Source organism: Arvicola amphibius, chromosome 9, assembly GCF_903992535.2.
Source record: "Arvicola amphibius chromosome 9, mArvAmp1.2, whole genome shotgun sequence".
NCBI lineage: Eukaryota > Metazoa > Chordata > Mammalia > Rodentia > Cricetidae > Arvicola > Arvicola amphibius.
In genome coordinates, this window is record NC_052055.2 from 116,977,838 (window position 1) to 116,998,480 (window position 20,643).

The 20,643-nt window shown below is 43.7% G+C and overlaps 1 protein-coding gene across 2 annotated transcripts in view; it reads right to left on the bottom strand.

The window, feature by feature from the left end:
* Adarb1 (adenosine deaminase RNA specific B1) overlaps positions 1-20,643 on the bottom strand; it is a 129,853-nt gene that overhangs the window by 13,059 nt on the left and 96,151 nt on the right. Inside the window, exons 5-9 of one of the 2 annotated variants that reach the window (XM_038343519.2) lie at positions 19,218-19,332; positions 16,332-16,500; positions 15,577-15,725; positions 14,253-14,421; positions 582-763 (exon numbers count right to left, since the gene is read on the bottom strand). In XM_038343519.2, the coding sequence (XP_038199447.1) occupies positions 582-763; positions 14,253-14,421; positions 15,577-15,725; positions 16,332-16,500; positions 19,218-19,332 (784 nt within the window). Of the gene's footprint in view, positions 1-581; positions 764-14,252; positions 14,422-15,546; positions 15,726-16,331; positions 16,501-19,217; positions 19,333-20,643 lie in introns of both variants that reach the window. The other variant, XM_038343520.1, reaches the window with a different exon arrangement.

The window sequence follows — 20,643 nt, forward strand, 5'->3', positions numbered from 1 at the left end:
CTTTTAAATAAGGGTGGCTTAGAAGTTAGGACCTTTGAATTCAAAAGCTCCTGTTCACTCTACTGTTAGCCACTGACACTCTAAAAAAGAAAAGAAACCAGTAATAAAGGTGTAAAGGGCAGGAGAAGGCACCAGTGAAAGACAGGCATGTGTGGTCAGCGTAGCTGCCCCACCTACCACAGTTCAGAGGAAGCAGGTAGGCTGGTGTCAGCAGCGTCTGGGTGAGGATGGATGGTTGGGAAAGACCCAGCCTGGTTGGTCTTGGGAAGACTGCCTAAGTCTTTGCCACTGGGGCAGGAATGAATACAAAGTACACGAAAAAGCACAGAGGTGTCAGGCTCCTGCAACTTCTCTAGTGAATACTGAGGTTCACAACTGTGGAAAGGCATTTATCTTGTAGAAAGATTGCCTTAAAAGGCCCTGGAGACCAGGTCAAGAGGCAAGAGACAAGGTCTTGTTCCCCTTTTAATGGCTTTGCTGCTGCCTGGCAGCCATATGCTGGCTCCAGGTGGGGTGATGTGTAGGACCTAGCTACTGTGAGCTCAGGGCACTGAGGTGGGAGGTGACGCAAGGGTACTTGCCGCTGAGCAGGGGTTTGTTGAGGGTGTAGAGTGGTGGCAGGTCCTCTATGTTGGAGATCCGCTGGTACATAGCCCTGGAGAGGTGGTCTCCATGGTACAGGCTGCCCAAGATGATGCTGGAGAAGTAGATGGGCTCTACGAAAATGCTGAGCAGGGACCCCTGGATGCCCACCACGTTCCAGCTGCAGGGAGAAAAAAAGCACATCTCAGTAGACACAGGTATGGCATCACATACAGACAAAGCTCGGAGATACACGGCTAATGCTGGAGGGACTGTAAAAGGTGAAGACCATGGCAGTGAAAACTGCTGACTTAGCAGCTCAATTAGAAATTCTTACACAGTGAAATAACTTTGGACCGTGGTCTTAGAGTTTCTGTTGCTGTGATAAAATGCTATAACTAAAAGCAACTTGTGGAGGAAAGGGTTTATTTCATCTTATAACTCTCAGTCAGTCACATTCCATTACTGAGGTAATTCAGGACAAGGACTCAAGGAGGACCTGGAGGCAGAAACTGAAGCATTAGTTATGGAGAAATGCTGCTTACTAGCTTGCTTCTAATAGTTTGCTCAGTCTGCTTTCTTTTTTGTTTTTTGAGACACAGTTTCTCTATGTAACAGCCCTGGCTCTCCTGGAACTTGCTTTGTAGACCTGGCTGTCCTCGAACTCACAGAGATCGCCTACCTGTGCTTCCTGAGTGCTGGGATTAAAGACGTGCAACACCACGCTCTGCTCAGCCTGCCTTTTTTTAAAAAGATATCTATCTATCTATTTATTTATTTATTATGTATACAATATTCTGTGTGTATGCTTGAAGGCCAGAAGAGGGCACCAGACCTCATTACAGATGGTTGTGAGCCACCATGTGGTTGCTGGGAATTGAACTCAGGACCTTTGGAAGAGCTGGCAATGCTCTTAACTGCTGAGCCATCTCTCCAGCCCCTCAGCCTGCTTTTTTACACCATCTAGGACCACCTGCCCAGAAGTGACACCACCCCCTTTGGACTGGAACCCCCTACATCAATCATTAATCAAAACAATTCTCTATGACTTGCCTACAGGTCAATCTTACGGTGGTATTTCCTCAAATAAGATTCCCTCTTTCCAGCTATGTGTAGGTTTGTATCAAGTTGATAAAAACTAACTAGCATAGCTATTATGTTTTCCCATGACAACACACTTTCTGAAGGTTATTTCTTAAAAGATATTAAGAAGTCAAATGTTTCTTGTGAAAAACCTGAGAGAAATTTCTTAAGGGCAAATATATATATTTCATTCTTCTAATAAAATGGTTGCTCAATTAGGGAACAAGGTGTTCTGATCCAGGGCTGCAGTCCCATGTGGAGATCTCCAGAGCCAGCTCCTCAGAGGATGGTGCCTTGGGTGGGAGTGGAGGTGTGACAACTAAGGTGTATGCCCTGGAAACAGAGATGGTGACAATGACCTGGCAGTCACCACACCACCCACTGACATCTGCAGTGGCAACACTCGGACACACCACCGGCTGACTATGTGTCCTCTCTCTTCATCCCACAGACAAGAAAGCTGAGAACCTGGAAACCACTGCATACCAAGCAACTTGCGAGTATGTCATGTGTGGGTAGCACTAAGCAGATGGGAGAGGACAAGAGAAGACACAGACGAGGTGCTGAACAATACAGAAGCAGAAGGCAAACAAGACTCATGAACTGAGGTACAACCGACATGAGGCAAAGTACAGGCTTCTCTGAGAAAAGGAGTAAGAGAGGCTACCCACATAAGAGGAGGTACCAACTCAGGGCTCCTGGAGCTGATCCTGAAGCTGAGTCCCAAAGAGGGGGGATGCAGAAGGATGGCATACTCCAGTCTCTGAGAAAAGGGGCAGGCCAGGCCACAGGGTGGGGTTGATCCGAGTGGCCAGGAGCCACTAAGGGAAAGAGTGAGACTTGAGGCATGGAAATAACTTAATCCCATTGACACAGGTGTCTAGAGGGAGACTGCCTAGCACTGCATTTAGAAAGTAAGTCATCAGTACAGGGAAGGGACTCACGGAAAGAGGGCCCGAGGCACATGTGTCAGAAGAAGGAGTCCAAGTAAGTGGCAGTGAGACTGGAAATGGGCCTGATGCAACAAACCTCAGCAGTTGTGGGAAGAGGAGAACTCTTGACTGCAGGAGGGCTAAGGCCCACCCTTACCCTAGACCTACTGTCACTGGATGGGCACTGTACACCCAGGGGACACCTGCTGCACTTCAGCCTCCGACCTGCATGGTAGTAAGTAAAAAGGCAGATGGGTGCTTTCTGGGTCACAGTCAGTAAGCAACTACTCACTTGGGGACCTGCATGTGTGTCAAGCTTTAGCCACCAGCCTCCAGCTGCTCAGGGCTGTTAGGTCTCAAACCTGGGACTCAGGGCTAACTGAGATGCCTATTAACATATCAAAGCAGGCACTAGCATCCCTCAGTCCCTACTTACCCCTACTTGTCCCCTTGGCTAGCATACCTTGCCCACTACCTTAAACCTTCTCTAGCCCAAGGACTGGGCTGGGTTGCCCATCCCCCAGCTGCTCTTCCTTATATAACACAGCCATTTTGGCTACATGGTCCATTTTTGGCCTTCTTTGGCATCTTGCCCTTTTGGTTGCTTTTCCTGGTCCCCTTCTCCTCTCTCCTCTCCCCTCACCTCCTCCTCCATTCAGTTGGCCCATCATGTTCAGTCTGGTCCCTTCCAGATGCCTTTGACTGTGCTCTCCCTCATGTCTATGATATGTCTACTATAAACCTCCTCCACCAAACCTATGAGAAGTCAGGGCCTCCTTTTGTTTCTTTTTTTCATTCAAGGCCGAATCTAGCATTACCTTTATCTCTCCCTTTCTGTTGCAGCTTTAAGAATGGGTCTAGGCTTTCAACCCTGCACCTTGCATGGGCAGCACAGTGGAGCTGACCCTGTTGGCAGAGGTGTGGGTGAACCAGCCCAGTGCTGTGAACATGAGAGCTGTCCCCTTTACACATTTGCCTTACAGCAGCATGAGGGGGATTCCCCAGCCCCAACTCTGTCAACGCCTGAAGTAGGTGCGAGAGCTGGCCCTGAAGTCCTAAGAGTAGGAGGGCTGCCCCGACCCTCATCGGCTGCAGCTGGAGAGTGGCCCCTATTCCTCCCCTGGGCAACACAGTATAGCTGGCCCTGAAGGTATAGGTATGGAAGAACTGACCCTGAGGATGCAAAAGCCAGAAATCGGGTCCCACCCTTTACTCACTGCTGCAAGGAGTGAACTAGCCAGGGCAATGCTGAAGAATCCACTCTGGTAGCAAGACAGAGGAGAATTGGAGGACTGACCAACCCTGCAACTACCCAGGCCCAGAACCAGGGTTATGTGTTGATCCACACCAACATCCACACCATCTGCTGGAGCATGGGGCGGCGGCAGTCCTGTGAATCCTAGGCTGCAGGATCTCCACAACACAAGACAATGGGATGTCCAGGAAGAGTCCCAGTGAGAGCCCAACATCAATGGTGTAGCAGAGACCAGGGGCCTTGAACTAGACCAACAATTCTTTTTAATAAATGCTTGCATGTAAAAACATATGGATAAAAGGGTTTACTGTGTGACTCACTGTGTCACACTGTAACTTCCATGACAAGATTTTTCCTTTCTTCCTTTCTCTCTCTCTTTTTTTCCTAAATTTTATTTTGGGGTAGGGAGGAAGATGGGTGGGATCATGAAGCATGATGTGAAAGATACAAAGAATAAATAAAAAATGAATTAAAAATAAAAAGAATAGATCTAGGCTCTGACTTCTGGCTAACACCATAGCTAGACCAGGGTCAAATGATGCCACTCTTGCCTTGCCTTTGTGCCCTCTCCTGAAGGAAACAAGAGGTCTGCTTCTCTCTCCCTGCAGCAGCTGGCACAGTCCTAGGAAGACTGATCTAGTCCACTCCCTCCAGGAACCCCTTAACAGACCCCCAGAAATTAGCACTTGTCCAACAGGCCAGGTCTCTCTTACCAGCTCCCCTGGAGCCCCCGAGGCTCCTGGCTTCCCTGCTGCAGTGTAGAGGACTGGGCACATGTGTACCACCCACTGAGCTCCCTCACCAGCACTTCATGTAACATATACTTCTAGTCTCTGTGACCTCTCTCGGCCCCCACAAAGAAGGTCAACATGCTGAATGGACAACCTGTAATTCCTAGGATGCATTCTTTCTACCCTCTAAGAAGGAAATTAAAACAGTCTTCCCATCCTTAGAGAACATCTGAAATGAATCAGTTCTGGAAGCCCAAGGGCTCCTTTCTGATGCAGATGAGAAGCCTGCTGATTTAGACGACTTAAGCAGAACTCAGTCCCCTGGGCAGTGATGCTGTGATCTTGCAGAAGCCAGCATCTGTTAGGACTCATTAGTTCTGTGCACACTTCCTAGGAGATCCCAGGAGCTTTTAGAGCTCCAAGGCACTGGGTAGAAAACAGACAGCTCTTAGCCAGCTCTACTCAAAGACAAGCTCCTGTCAATCAGCCTTACAGAGAATAGCCATGCCCACTTTCCTGGACCACAGACCACCATGCAAGGACATCACAGATACAGCAAAATTCGATGAAGCAAAGTCAAGTAACTGTCACACACACTGCATCCATACACCTAGAGACGCCTGCCCAGTTTCCATGCCCACCTAGGGCAGGGCACTAGATGAGAAACTTTCCACTCAGGCCCCAGAAATGAAACCCATTTGTCACCAGAAGATGATGGGTACCCCTGCCTCTGGCCCTAGGCCTGTCCTGCTGGGATCAGGACTGGTCTGAGGCTTTTTTGTTTTTGTTTTCTTCAGGTTATTCTTTGAGGATCGGCTAAACAGTGCTATCATCAGATCTCTCCCTCCTGAATCTACTGTAGAGCCTGACCTGGTCCTGAACATACCAAAAACAGTGACCAGAAGATATACAAGAGTACTACATTGACCCAACCATGATTCCACAGCCCTTGCTCAGACAAGCAGCCTTTTCAGGACAGCAGTTTGCTCAGTGGGTCCCCTTCTCTGCTTCCATGTCACAATTAACCTTCAGAGAAAGCCACCTCTGCCCTTCGAAATAACCCTGCCTGCACTGTGGCTCTTCCAGGAGCTTCTGATGCTTCTGTAGAAGGCCCTTTCCCTGTCCATAAAGCAGCCCTTGCTTACCTACCACCTGTTTTGAGCAAAGGAACGAGCCAAAAAAGCCTTCTCTGTGTACTTGGATCTATCTTTTCTTGCATACTTGGGCAGCAGAGGCCACAGACGTAGCAGTCCCAGGAAGATTCTCAGGCTTCTTCAGAGACTTGCAACCCCTCTGGGGCTGCCCTTACTGTTGGGCTAGCTGGATACCATGGTGACTGCTAGTGCCTCCCTCCACATCCTCAGCCAATGCCAGATCTCAGTTCTCCACCTCTTCTGGAATGCTGTAGTGCTAGTGGCCTCTGCCCAGCACCTTATCTATCTAGATCTCCACAGTGGTTTCTTTAGAGGCCCTGTATCCCACTGGCATCATTTGGGCCCCTATGCTATTTCTGGGCCACGATTTTCCTGAGCAGTCATTTCTTAGCTCTTTGTCTTTTCTGGAAATGTATGTTCCTATTTCTGTCAATTTGCCTGTGCTTTTCTACAAAGCAATATTTTTTTTAAATATGAAATAAAAGGCACAGAGTCTTAAGAATTCTGACTTTGGCAATTGTTTGTGTGACCTCCCCATCACCCAAAGGCAGATTCCCTTCACTCAGCAAACCCTTCAAACCAATGCCTTTGTTCTGCAAAGCCTCAAGGTTGCTCCTAATCTAGACTCTAACTTGATGTTGACTGATGGTCAGAACCCTCTTCTTACCATATGGCTTTCATTTTTGCTGGCGTGGGAAAGTTAGAAATAGTATTTAACTGAGAACCTACATAATTAGGGCCACTGTGAAACTGAGTGGAGACAGCAGTGAGGGGACGGGAAAGTCAGTGGAGTCTGGCATGCCTGTTTGTGGCCTCTGCCTACACAGAAAGTGTAGCGTGCTGGGAAAGCACTCATACCTTGGATAGAAACAGGGCCTCACAAAACAACATCTTGCCTTGTCTGTCTTGGCTGATTAAGCAAAAAAAAAAAAACCCCCAAAGGGAGCGACACTATTAGGAGGTGTGGCCTTATTGAAGTAAGTGTGTCACTATGGGGGTGGGCTTTGAGGTCTCCAATGCTCAAGCCATGCCCAGTGTCAGATGTTGTCTGTGGGTCAAGATACAGAACTCTCAGCTCCTTCTTCAGCACCCTGTCTGCCTTCATGCCACCATGACCCACCATGGTGACAATGAACTAAACCTCTAAAAATGTAAGCCTCCCCCCCAACTAAATGTTTTCCTTTATAAGAGTTGCTGTGGTCTGGTGTCTCTTCATGGCAATAGAAACCCTAACTAAGATAAAAGTTGGTACCAGGAGTGGGGTATTTATGTGAAAGGCCTGACTATGCTTTTGTTTGGAGGAATTTGGACTTTGGTACTTTGGGTTAGAAAAGCAGTGGAATACTTTAAGAACTGCTTAATGGGGCTGGAGAGATGACTCAGAGATTAAGAGCATTGCCTGTTCTCCCAAAGGTCCTGAGTTCAATTCCCAGCAACCCACATGGTGGCTCACAACCATCTGTAATGAGATCTGGTGCCCTCTTCTGGCCTGCTGGCATACATGGAGGCTGAACACTGTGTACATAATAAATAAATAAATCTTTAAAAAAAAAGAACTGCTTAATGGGCCATACTAGCAGGAACATGAAAGATGTGAATTGTGGGGTGCTGTGGGACAATGGTCTTCTACCCTGTAAAGATTTGTTGCTTCTATTGCTTTAATAAAATGCTGATTAGCCAGTAGCCAGGCAGGAAGTAGAGGCAGGGTGAGGAGAACAGGAGAATTCTGGGAAGAGGAAAGACACAGTCTGCAGTCATAACCCAGACACAGAGGAAACAAGATGAGAATGCCTCGCTGATAAAAGTACCAAGCCACATAGCTGATACAGACAAGAATTATGGGTTAATATAGGATGTAAGAATTAATAAGAATCCTGAACTAATAGGCCAATAATGTAGACCTTTGTGTGTTTCTTTGGCACAAAACAGCTGCAGGACCAGGCAGGACAGAAACATCTGTCAACAGTAGGAACCTGGCTCAAGAGGTTTCAGAGGAGAATTTTAGCATACTGCTTAGAGATCATTCTTGTGATATGTTAGTTAAGAATGTGGCTTCTTTTTGCCCTTGTCCAAAGAAGTCTGCCTGAGGTTGAAGTAAAGAGATGTGGATTATTTCTGTTGGCAGAGGAAATCTCAAAACAGCCTAGTATAGACTCTGCCATGTGGTTATGAGTGCTAACTCTAATGAAGATACGTAATAAAAAGGAGAAAGCTGAGCAAGGAAAAATACTAAATGTACAATTTGAAGAGAAAAGGAACATTAGGAAATGGAACAGAGCTAAATCCTGTGTTCAAGAAGATAAACAGATTAAGAAATAGAATAAAAGGAGTAGTGACCCCAGGACAAGATCCCACCTAGCTAAGTATTCAATTTGTGAAAAAAGGAACTAAAGAAAAGCTTAGAGCCTGGTGTGGTAGTGCATGCCTTTAAACCTAGTACTCCAGAGGCAGAAGTAGGCGGATCTCTGAGTCTAAGGCCAGCCTGGTCTACAGAGCAAGTTCTAAAACAGCCAAGCTTAGATAGTGAGGAAAATCATTGAAAAAAAGAAAGCTGGTGAAGATGTAATTGAAAGGGGGTGGGCTTGTTCCAGTCACAGAAAGCAGCAGAATTGGCAGCTTTGGTTTTGGTTTTGGCTTCAAGGATAGAAGAAAAGGGTTATGAAATATTCCTCCACTACTAAGTAAAGCCACAGAGGCCAGGCATGTGTTAGGGTATCCCTGAATGAAGTCTAGAGAGGTCATTATGTGAAGCTACGAAGTTAAAGCCTAGATTTTCTTGGAGACTCCAAGATGTTGGAGATGCCAAAGCCAAGGAAAGCTGTCAAGAAAAGCTGCTAACAGGGAGTGGAAAGAGCCCAAGAGAAAGAAGTGTATTTTAGCCAACAATGCTGAAAGGAGTTGGAGAGCTGAAGAGTGTTTTGATATCAGACATGGAGATACAGAATTTGGAAGTTGCCCAGCTGGTTTTCAGCCTTGATTTGGTCCAGTATTTCCTCACTATGCTACCTTCCCTACATTTTGGAATAGTAATGTATATCCTGTGCCATTATATGTTGGGAATCTGTGAACTGCTTATTGATTTTGATTTTACAGGGGATTACAATTAAGAGATTGTATGATCTCAGAAGAAACTTTGAACTTTAGACTTTAAAATAAGTTTGAGACTATTATAGACTATGGGAACTTTGGAAGTTGGATTGAATGCATTTTTTGCAATATATGACTACAAGCTTTGGGGGCCAGGAACTCGAATGTGGTGGTTTGGGGAAAAGAAAAACAAAGGGAGTGGCACTATTAGGAGGTATGGCCTTGTTGGAGTAAGTGTGTCACTGTGTAGGTAGACACTGAGGTCTCATGCTACACACAGTGTGGCACTCAGTTCACTTCCTGTTGCCTGTGGATCAAGATGTAGGATTTTCAGCTCCCTCTTCAGAACCATGTCTGCCTGCATGCTGCTATTTCCCACCATGATGATAATGGACTAAACCTCTGAAAATGTCAGTCACCCCAATTAAACATTTTTCTTAAAAGAGTTGTCGTGGCCATGGTGTCCTTTCATAATAGAAACCCTAACTAAGACAGGCAGTGATGGGGTAGAACTAGAGTTTAAAAGCTATTGAAACAGACAAGCACCAGGTGAGGATCCAATTCTATTGGCAGACACCAAAGGACCAAGAATTCAGAAAAAGCAGAACTTATTAGGAAGAACTTTCTTGTACAAAGCCAAAATACAAAGGCTGGAAGAGGTGTTTCTTTTTCTAAATACTCAAGCCCAACAAAGCAAATAAATAAAAGCTAGCAAAAATAAAAAGAGAAGCACGGACCAAAGACTAACAATAAATTTCTAGAACACAATCTTAAAGAAATACAGATCTATGAATGCCCTGGTAAATAATTTAAAGTAACTGACATATGAATGTCTACTGAGCTAAAAGAGAACACAGGCACTCAACACTATGAAAAGACTGCATGAACAAAATGAGATTATCAACACAGAGGGAACTACATCAATACATGAGACATTCTGAACATGAAGAAAGCAACTGAACTGAAAAACTTGGCTGTGGGATCAATGGGAGAAAGAGCCAGTAAACTTAAGGACAGGCCATCAAAATCATCAGTAGAGAAGAGAAGAAAAAAATACAAAGAATATAAATGAAGAAAGACTGCGGGACTTATGAATACCAGCGAGCAGAACAACATGTAAGTCCTGGGAATTCCAATAGAGAAAGGGAGAGGCAATGAGAGTTTATTTGAAGAAATACTGCTTGAAACAAGGAAAGAAAAAGACTACACAGATTCAAAGGCAAAGAACTGAAATGAGCATAAATACAAGGAAAATGACAGTGAGTATATTTCAGTCAAACTAAGTCAAGACAATCTTAAGAAACAGTGGGGGAAAGTCAGTGCTCATATAAAGGGAGTTTATCAGTTTTTCAATAAAAACATTATGAAATAGAAAGGAGTGGGAAGATGTATCTTCAAGTGTCCTTCATAAATGAAGATGAATCATGACTTGCTCGGGGATTACCAGTGGGTAGAGTTCATCATTTCTAGACCTTAGAAGAAACAGAAGCACAGACAGGAATCCTTCAAACTGAAGCATCACAACAGTAGACAGCAATAAAAGGCTGGATAAAAATGTGACTCTCCTGCAGAGGTAGTCACATGGGCAAATATAGTAACGTTAGTGGCTGAAGAGATAGCTCAGCAGTTAAGAGCACTTGCTCAGAGGACCAGGGGGGTTACTAGCACTCACGTCAGGTGGCCCAAAACCTCCTGCAACTCCAGCTCCAAGAGAGCCAATGCCCTTTCTCCAGCTTCTGCCCTCACATTTATGGCATTCACTCATATAGACACACACATACATACTCATAAATAAAAATAAATCTTAAAAAGTTAACTATTATAGCTTTTTATTTTAAAGACAGAGTCTCATTGTACAGCAGCAGGATTCTCCTGCTCCAGCCTTCTGAGTGCTGAGACTGGATATGAACTACCATACCTGGCTTGTAATTTTGATTAACTAAATTTAAATAAATTATGACTACGAATCTATGTAAGTGGGCATAAAACATACAAAGACAATCTGTGCGTGATATTGACAAGTGTGGAGCTAGAAAGAAGAGTTTTCATATGAATTTGAAATTATATCAGTTTAAAATAGAATGCTATAATTTTAGGATGTGTTATGCAATCAGAATTGTAACTACAGGGATAGAGAGATGACTCAGCATTTAAAAGGAGGTTCTTCCAGAAAACCTGAGCATCCAGACATCAGCGGACTCATGACTGCCCGTACCTCCAGCTCCAGTGGTATTCAATATCTGACTGTTACATACACCTGCACAGCCCCCCACCAAACACATGGAAATAATTTCTTTAAAAAAAAATCTAAAAAAATGAATCATAGTCACAAAGGAAGTTCTTTAGAAAATATACAAAAAGAAATGACTCCTATGAGGATATTTTAAAAGAAAGGTGGTAAGAGAGTAAATCAGGGAGAAATAAAACTATATGCCACACAGAAATAATAAGGTAAGCCTTCTCTACCAAGAATGTTTTAAATGTTAGTGGGCTAATCTCCCAGCCGAAGGACAAGGTTGACAAATGGATTAATCACATAATAGGGAAGATTACATATTAGGAAACTGACTTCAGCCCTGAGGACACGTATGCTGAAGTGAAGAGACGACAGGAGGTGTTTCATGTAAAAGATGGCCAAATGAGTAGGGATCATCAGACAAGAGCAAGATGGAAACAACAGACGTAGAACACTGTAGACCCCTGGATCCATCAGAAACATAGAACACTCCACTGTAAGAGCTGCATGCTATACATGCTTCCCAAGTGCATCTGGAATATTCTCCAAGGCAGACCATGCATCAGTCTCAAAACGAATCTTATAAAATTCAAGAAAATTAAATCATACAAGTAACTTTCCACTCACAAAAGAGTAAAACTATAAATCAATGTAAAATATGAAAATTTAAAAATTTAATATACAGAAACCAAATGTCATAGTCTGCAGTCATCAACAAACCAAAGTTACAAAGGGACTTAATGCATGAAAATAAAAATGAAACATACAAAAACAATGGGATACAGCAAATTCCTATGACATCTCCAGGAAGCCTGGAAAGCCAAAACAATGTAGGGGAAAAAAAAGAATAAGGTTGAAGGGTCCTATTTTCTGATTTAAAAATGGTATAAAAGTGATAGTAAACAAAACACTGTGATACTGGCAGACAAACATACAGTGCAACAGAACAGAAGGGACAGTCCACAGATAAGCCTTCATGTACTTAGTCATGATCTCTAGAAGATGACAAGGCCACTCAATGGCAAGGATCCAAAGAAGATCCTGAATTACCTCCAAGGTTTAAGGATAACATGAATAACAACCATGAAAGAATCTCTCCAAATCAAGAAGAAAAGGGCAGGACTGGAGAGACGGCTCAGCAGTGGACCGAGGTTTAGGTCCCAGCACTCACATGATGGCTCACAACCACCTGTAACTCTAACATCCTCTTTCAGCCTATGTAGGCACAAAGTATGCACTTGGTTCACATACATGCATGCAGACATACATGCATACAAATAAAATAAAATAATCTTTAAAAGAAGAATTTGAAAAGGCTTCAAATGAAAGCAACTTATATAAATATGCAATTCAAGGATGATAAAAATGAGTTAGTGGTTCACAGCTAATGAAGAAATGCTCCATGTCCCCACTAGTAAGAGGAGGGATGCAAACTAAGTCCCAAGATGTCTGCTTATGAAATGTGGTGGAAGCAAATATGTGTCTACATGGTGTCAGTTGATGTGACAGCAACCTGACACCCTTTGTGATGTTTAGACTCCTAGTCTGAACTCCTAGAGGCTCTAGCACAGGTTTTGTTGTGAGCTTCCAGGAGTTAGGGGTGCAGGAAGAAGGTAGCCAAAGTAAATCCCAGTGTTCATCATGATGGGAGTATCTCATGACTATGTCAGAATACTTGTAAAATTCAGAAATAATGATTTACATAAAGAAAGTCATATAGTTGAATGAAATGAGAAACAAAATGGGACTTGAGAGTATTACCCCATCTCAATAGTTAACAACACACAAACACAGACTTAAATGCTGACACACGCAGCACTGAGTAGGTCTCAAAGGACAGATACGTGTGTGCACACATAGACACACAGACATACACACATACACACACAGGGATGGGGGGAGCACCTGAAGGGCATACTGGGAAGATACATAAAGAGTAAACATGCTACAGAAGGCACAGGTAGCATACCACTAAAGCCTTGCAGAGTTTAGAGCATATGGTTTTGGAGTTTTCAGTTAGGTGTTCTCAATCGGTAGAGTCTACAGAAATATTTCAAAACTCAAAACCTTCAAAATCTCAAACACTCGTGGTCCTCTGCATTGTTTCTTTTCTTCGCAAACACTCGTGGTCCTCTGGATTGTTTCTTTTCTTCGCTTTCCTTCTTTTGGCTAAGCATTACTCAGCCTGTGTCAGTGCTCGGGGAGAATGGTTCAAGGCATATGTATGATTAATCCAGTTCTGAGTCTTACAGCTCCCCTATGACATCCACTTTAGAGAAAATCAATACAGAGAGCTCAAAGAAGGTGAAAAAACGAGTGGTTCATAAGTGATGACTAGGTTTTATGCCACATTGTGAGATGTGCCTCCCTAAGCCTCCCTAAGCATCGTAAGGACATATGGTTGGGTGTATGACCCATCTGAAGTAAAGGGGAAAAAAGACACACATGCACTATGTCTAGGTCCAAACCTTCTGGGTGGCCAGTCCAGAACTGCTTACCCTAGTGTCACAGGGGCGTGTTCTGTAGAGAGAGGTTTAATTTTATATGCATCTGTACTTTTGAATGGCTCCCTTTCCATCACCTGACCAAAGAGATCATTCACTGAAACATAAAAACAGAATAGCCACCGGAACTTGTACTGGCATCTGAAGAAACGATTTCTAAAATCTGACCAGGATCTAAACTCGCAAGAGAAGCTGTTCCCCAGGCACGTGGCAGGTTAACTACAGCAGCTTGTTCATGGAGCACTAGCCTTGGCCTGGGATGGCTAACAATATTCTAACTGGTAAAGATCAATTGCCATAATGTTAACTGATGGGCACAGCAACCATGTTCTTTGCTGACAAGGAAATGCTTGCATGTTTTCCTCTGGGAGCAAACTGTGTCAAATTTTATAGCCTGTAGAATGCCCAACATAACCAGCTTAACCCTGACATCTATGTCAAAGAAGACTTAGTAAAAGAGAACATGAATGTTCTGAAACAAATGGTGTGGGGAAACTGGGGTGCCCTGCGCCATGGTCTCCCTTGTCCCCTCCAGGCAGTCCTAGAAGCACCTGTATAGAACCTTGGTCTTTAGAGAACTCTTGGAGCACCTGAGCAGGGAACCGGGTTAAAATCCAAATGATTTTGAAATTGGGGAGTTAGGAAAGGCGAATAAGAATCCCACGTGTATGGTGAGGGGCAGGCTTACCGTGCTATCTTGTCACTGCAGGACATGGTGAGCAGCCGTTCCCCCTGCAGCACCCCATCCCAGGTCTGGATGCTAGCATTTGATCTCACAGGGATTGTCCCTTCACCAGATTCGATCTTTGTCCGTAGCTGTCCCCTTGCTTTGCGATTCGGATGTCTATCAGCTGGTTCTAAATGGAAGAGAGGGTTCAAAACCCACAAGTAATAAAACAGCTAACTTACTGAAAAGCACATCTACTGTACTAAAATTTAAAGTGTAATTTATGGACATTTATGCAAACATTTATTCAAGCCAAAAAAAATATACATTCCAGTAAATATGTAAATTGAACTGAAAAGACACAATACAGACTAAATTATGAACATGGAAAAACGTGGTTTACATTTTCGTTGAGATGATTTCTATAATTAACGAGTGGAAACAAATGGAGAAAAGACTAAGATTTTCTGAGTGACAGATACTCAGGTGCTTGTTATACACTAACTTTTGTATTTTTATCATTTCAAAAATAAATACAAACACAGAAATCCATGGGAGTATGTGAAGGTATTTCCAGTGATTAGCAGTGAGTTATAGGACTATGAATGACTTTAATCTTTTTAATTTTTTTAAAGAGTAGTAATTATTTTTTTTTATATTTATTTATTAGGTATACAATATTCTGTCTCTGTGTATACCTGAAGGCCAGAAGAGGGCACCAGACCTCATTACAGATGGTTGTGAGCCACCATGTGGTTGCTGGGAGTTGAACTCAGGACCTTTGGAAGAGCAGGCAATGCTCTTAACCACTGAGCCATCTCTCCAGCCCCCAAGAGTAGTAATTATTTACAGTGAGTATTGCAGTTTTTATAGCCAAGGAAATCCATCTGCAATTCATGGTGCTTCGGCCTGAGAGTGGGAATGTACATACAAACTGTTATAAAACCACAGTCCATGGCTGGCCTCCCAAGGATGGGACAGACACTAGGGGCCTTGATGGCCTTTGTCCACCTCCCCTGTGACATAGCCTCAATGCTCAGTCACACACGCCTCAGTCAGCACTTACTGGAAATACAGGGGTCACTTAGAGGTTGCTTAAGGCTGGAAATGCCTTCGTTCTACTCTAATTACTTAACCAAAATTAGCACCTTTTTTTTAGAATTAGCATTTTTCATTTATTAAATTTTAGATTAATTTGGAAGAAAGAATCTGTACTCTTATCAAATCCATACCTAAGGCTGAAATTAAAAAAAAGAAAAAAAAACATTGATGTGGATGTGTTCTAACACTACATTATATTATGTTTCTTAAAAACCTGTCAGCTGGTGAGAGTCTGGCGTCATACCCTCTAGCACTGGCTCGTGCGGAGAGAATATTCTGGCATCTCCACAGGGAGAGGTGCTGATGTACAAGTGGAACTGTACAGTGTCTTTCAGCCGGAACCCACCCCGTTCTGACTTTTGAAAGATGGACTTTTTCTGGTCTTCTTTGTTACTGCAAGGGAAAAGTCATGAGAGTAACAATTAAAGGTGTGTGCAGCCAACAGGGGTCTATGGTCCCTTCAGTGAGTAATATGTCATCAATTGTGAGTGACTATTTCTTCACAGGTGAGACTGCAAGGTGGAAAGACCACATGGGAGAAACGGCATTGTCAAGAGGAGCAGTCAGGTGCAAGGTCAGCTCTGACCATGCCCAGGGATAAACGGAAGATGACCTTCTTTACCAGGCAGTTTAGGAAGACATGTTTATATACACAATGCATGATTCACAATGCATGAGACAAAAACCACCATCTCAAATAGGGACTTGAAATTGACGGATATGTTATGATTCTCAGTATGAATCTTATGTAAGTATGCTTGTGTGTGTGTGTGTGTGTTTGTGAGTTAGTTCACTCTAGTTCATAACTGAGCATCATGGGAGAGTGGGACCTGCTCAGACAGCATCACAAGAGAGTAAGGGTTGGCATTAGTATTTCTTACACAGTTTTGGTCCTGAGAGTTCCTCTGTGCTTATACAAACAAGTCAAGTCTATACAATGCTTTCTGAAAGAAAGTATTTTTAAAATAGCTTCCTTCACTTGTTTATTCCTAAACTTACTTTAAATAAAGCTCAAGTTGTGCATAAAGAAACCTGAGCAGGGACCTTCGGGAGATTATCTCTGCATGGCAGTCATTTAGTGCAAGACCACGGTCACTCATGTATTCACCGTTGATACATTTCGTCCCTGTTGAAACACTTATCACCTTGGCATCTTTGACGTCTGTACCTGAAAGACAGGAGAGTGACTGGCAACTAATGACACTGGCCTGTTTGACACATGCTCTCGGCAACTGAACTACTTAGGGTCAGCTGAACACTTAACCTTGTTTTCATATGTCTCAGTGTCTCCTGATTCCTGCCCAAGAAATCTGAACCTTAAGTAGGTTCAGACTTTGTTCTGTACCACTTCCAGGAGGCTACCTTCCTCACCCTGTAGTCTATACCCTAAACTTCATGTGGTCACTTCCACTGGCATGCAGGGGTGTTTGAACATTCACCCTTGACTATAGGTAAGAAGCACTACACAAATTGCCTGGAATTAGCCTCTAAAGTAAAATATTAAAGAGACTAGGAGGAACAGCTTAAAGGCCCAAGAGTACCAAGGCCCACATTTTTATTAGTAATCTTTCACACTTAACCATGCCAAGAGTGAAATACACAATGTAACCTTCCAGAGAGGGAAAATCATGATTAAATCCTATGAAATAGATCACTGACCCAGACATGCTACAAAGACCTGGATATGAAAGGGGATGTGTCTCAGTGGTAAAACATATACCTGACATGGGTAAGGCCCTGGAATACATCCCTAGAATAACAACAGAAAACAAACAAACAAAAAAATCCAACAGCATCAACAAACCAATCCTTAGTATGACCTTCAAGCAGACTCGGCGACTAAAATAGGTGTGTTCTATGTGCTGCGAGGGCTGATTGTTAACTGTCAACTTGACAGACTCTAGAAATCACCTAGGATGTAGGTCTCTGGGCACATGTGTAAGGGCTTATCTAGATCAGGTTGGCCTTTGGGCATACCTATGGCAGATCTTTCTTGATTAGACTGAGATGGGAAGACCCACCCACTGTGTACAGCACCAATCCCTGAGCTGGGGTCCCAGACTGCATAAAAGGAGAAAAGGAAGCTGAGCAAAACATTCATCTTCTCTATTTCCCTTGACTGCAGATGCAATGTGATCAGCTGCCTGCAGCTCCTGCCAAGTGACTTCCCCACCATGATGAACTTCTTCAGCTATGAGCTGAAATAACTCCACCTAAGGTGTTTTTATCAGGATATGTGATCATAGCACCAGGAAAGGGAACTAAGACACAGGCTATGCGGGAGGCACTGTGCCAGGAGTGTTAGCGGATCATCCTCACAGCTTGTCCTCATGCTGTCCTCCAAGGAGCTTTGTTTTCCATTTTGAAGAAAAGAACTGCAGTTCACAGGGATTAATAACCTACCTGAGGCCATTCAACCAGTGAGAACATAAAGCCTATGTGTCCAATTCCATTTCACTAGTTTCTCATATACATATGAGCAAAAAAAAATGACCATAAAAAGATACAGAAGACTGCCAGGTGGTGGTGACCCACACCTTTAACCCCAGCACTTGGGAGGCACAGTAGGTAGATCTTTGTGAGTTTGAGATTAGCCTGGTCTACAGAGCAAGTTCCAGTTCAGCCAGGGCTACACAGAAACCAAAAAGATACAAAAGGCTAGTCCTTCAGGCGATTGGCATTATTAGTCTTTTCTGTTTTCTGTAACAGAATTCTTGAGAGAACAATTTAAAAGGGAAATATTAATTTTGACTCAGAACTATAGGCTTTAGTCCAACAAGGCAAAGTGGAACAGAACAGCGTGTAGCAGAGCAGTTCATATATGATGGTGACCAGGAAAGGGATGTGGTTTTGAGCGTGAGTATGTGTTTGGGGGTGTAAATGTGGAGAAGAGAGAGAGGAGAGAGAAAGAGATACAAACAGAAAGACAGGGTGGAAATGATACGCTTAGATTAACGGGCTTCCCCTATTGCCATTTTTAAACTCTTTTTGAACCATTAGCCTATGGGATGCTGCCAGACACTTCTGGGCAGGTCTTCCATCCTTGTTCCTCTTTGGAATGCCCGCAGAGACACACCTCTGAGGTGTGCTTTACCAGCTTCCAAGAATTTTCAGATTTCACGTCACTCTGATGTGGCAGTAGTGACACCAATAAGGCACAAAGGATCCTTGCTTTAACAGAAGCCAGACAGTACTACGCTGTTTCTAGAGCATATCGGGTCATAATGATGTCATAAGGTGATATAGCGTGCTCTCTCCAAAGGAAAAGACAGGTTAAAAAGTTGAACATTTTGGAGACTAAAGAGATGGCTCAGTAAGTAAGAGCACTTGCTGCTCTTACTAAGGATCCAGGTTTAGTTCTCAGCACCCACATGGCAACTAAAACATCTGTAATTACAGTTCCAAGAAAATCAGAAGCCCTCTTCAGGCCTCTGAGAGCACTGTATGTGGTAGACTTATATACATAAGAGCAACATACACACGTGTACACACACGCACACTCAACCTTTTAAAAGTTGAATATTTTGAGTTGGAGAGGCAGCCTGGTCTACAAAGTGGGTTCCATGAGAGTCAGAGCTGTTACACAGAAAAACCCTGTCTTGAAAGCCAAAAAAGTTGACTATTTTGGATGAAAAGTTTGTTTTTACCTAAGTTGGCTTTTTTTTTTTTTTGGTGGGAGGCAGTTGCTAGGGATTGAACTCAGGAAGCCTGACTGCTAAACATGTGTCCCACCCACCAAGCTATGTTCTCAGTCTAAGGAGGAAAAGGCTTCTGATACATAAAGACAGAAAGAATAAAATGCAATTTTCTGTTGGTGTCACAAGAGAGCATTTATGCTTTTCAAACCAGAAAGCAGACAGGCTGGACAGCGAGCCAGATGCTTACCTGTGGTCATCACTACTCCAGAAAGCACTTTCCTTCGTGCGTGGGGGGAGGAAAAGTTGTCTGTCAGGTCGCTGAACTTACCCAGGACCAGGCGTGAGACAGCATCTGCTAATACCTGGGTGAAGAGCAGAGACCAAGTTTAGGGCCAGGGGATCCCTGTGGCGGAACCACTCTTTCTCAGTGTCAGCAAACTGCTGTCTACTGCAAAGAAGATCTTACGGTCTCACTTCTCCTCTAGAAAACCCACACAGGCACACCCAGCAAACAAAGGTGTGTGTGAATGGGGGAGGGAATAGGGGCAGGGAGAAGTCGTCAGTGTAGAAGTTTTACCTAGCATGGATCCTGTGTGCTATACTACTAATGGCCTGGCAACATGGGTGCACTAGTGCAATTGTGGCAAGACTGTTATTGTTACTTTACAGTTGAAGTGGAGGCCCACTCTACACAAGGAGATTCATGCCTGACACTGTAAACCTGTCCCAAAGCCCATGGCTGGGGAGCTCACGGCCTTAGAGATGTTTTGCTAAAAGGACATGCTGTCAAACTGCCTTGTAAATATTTATGTTTATACTCAAAGACCAGTGCTGCTCTTAGTCTTAGAGAAACATGTCTTTGTACAGCCTGCAGCGGTGAGTGTAGAGACTGATAACAGGCAAAAGTGGTAGGAACCAGTAACTGTTGAATGCTTAGCCCTCAACAGAACATTTATATTATCTCCTGTAAGGCTAAGAGAACACTGTGGGAAGGGGATAGGAAAAAAAGTAGGAGGTGGAGGATGTGAAAAAGCACTGAGAAACACTGTCTTCTAGACATGACACAGCTTCTGTAACCACTCTCTGCCTTCGGAAGAGCATTAGTGATTACCCACACAATGCCTGAAAAAGGCTGGGTTCTGTCAACATTCTACTACGGATAGATGGGTGTTTTAGCTTCTTTTCTTGTTGCTGTGCTAAAATACCCTAGCAAATGCAGTTTAGAGGAGAAAGGGCTTATCTGGCTCCCAGGTTACAGTCCATCATGGCAGGGAAGTCACAACAGCAGGAGCTTCAGAGAACTTGTCACCTTATATCCACAGTCAAGAGCAGAGGGCAATGAACTGATCCATAATTCTAGTGCTCAGTTTGCTTTTTCTATTCTTAGACAATCTAGGTATCCCTGCTGGGGGAAGATGCTACCCACATTGGGTGGGTCTTCTCCCCCCATTAATTAATATAACCAAGATACTCCCTACCTCCAGTGCCCCAGGCCATCCTAATATAGATAATCCTTCATGAAGACTGCCTTCCCAGGTGGTTCTAGATTATAACCATAATATTGAGGGAGAGAGTGGCTCTGAGGCTCCAGCTATCCCTAAAGAACTATAGGAAGTTAATGGTGGCTGGGGGAGAGGAAATTATTTTCCTCGGTGGTGTAGCTACTGGTAAAT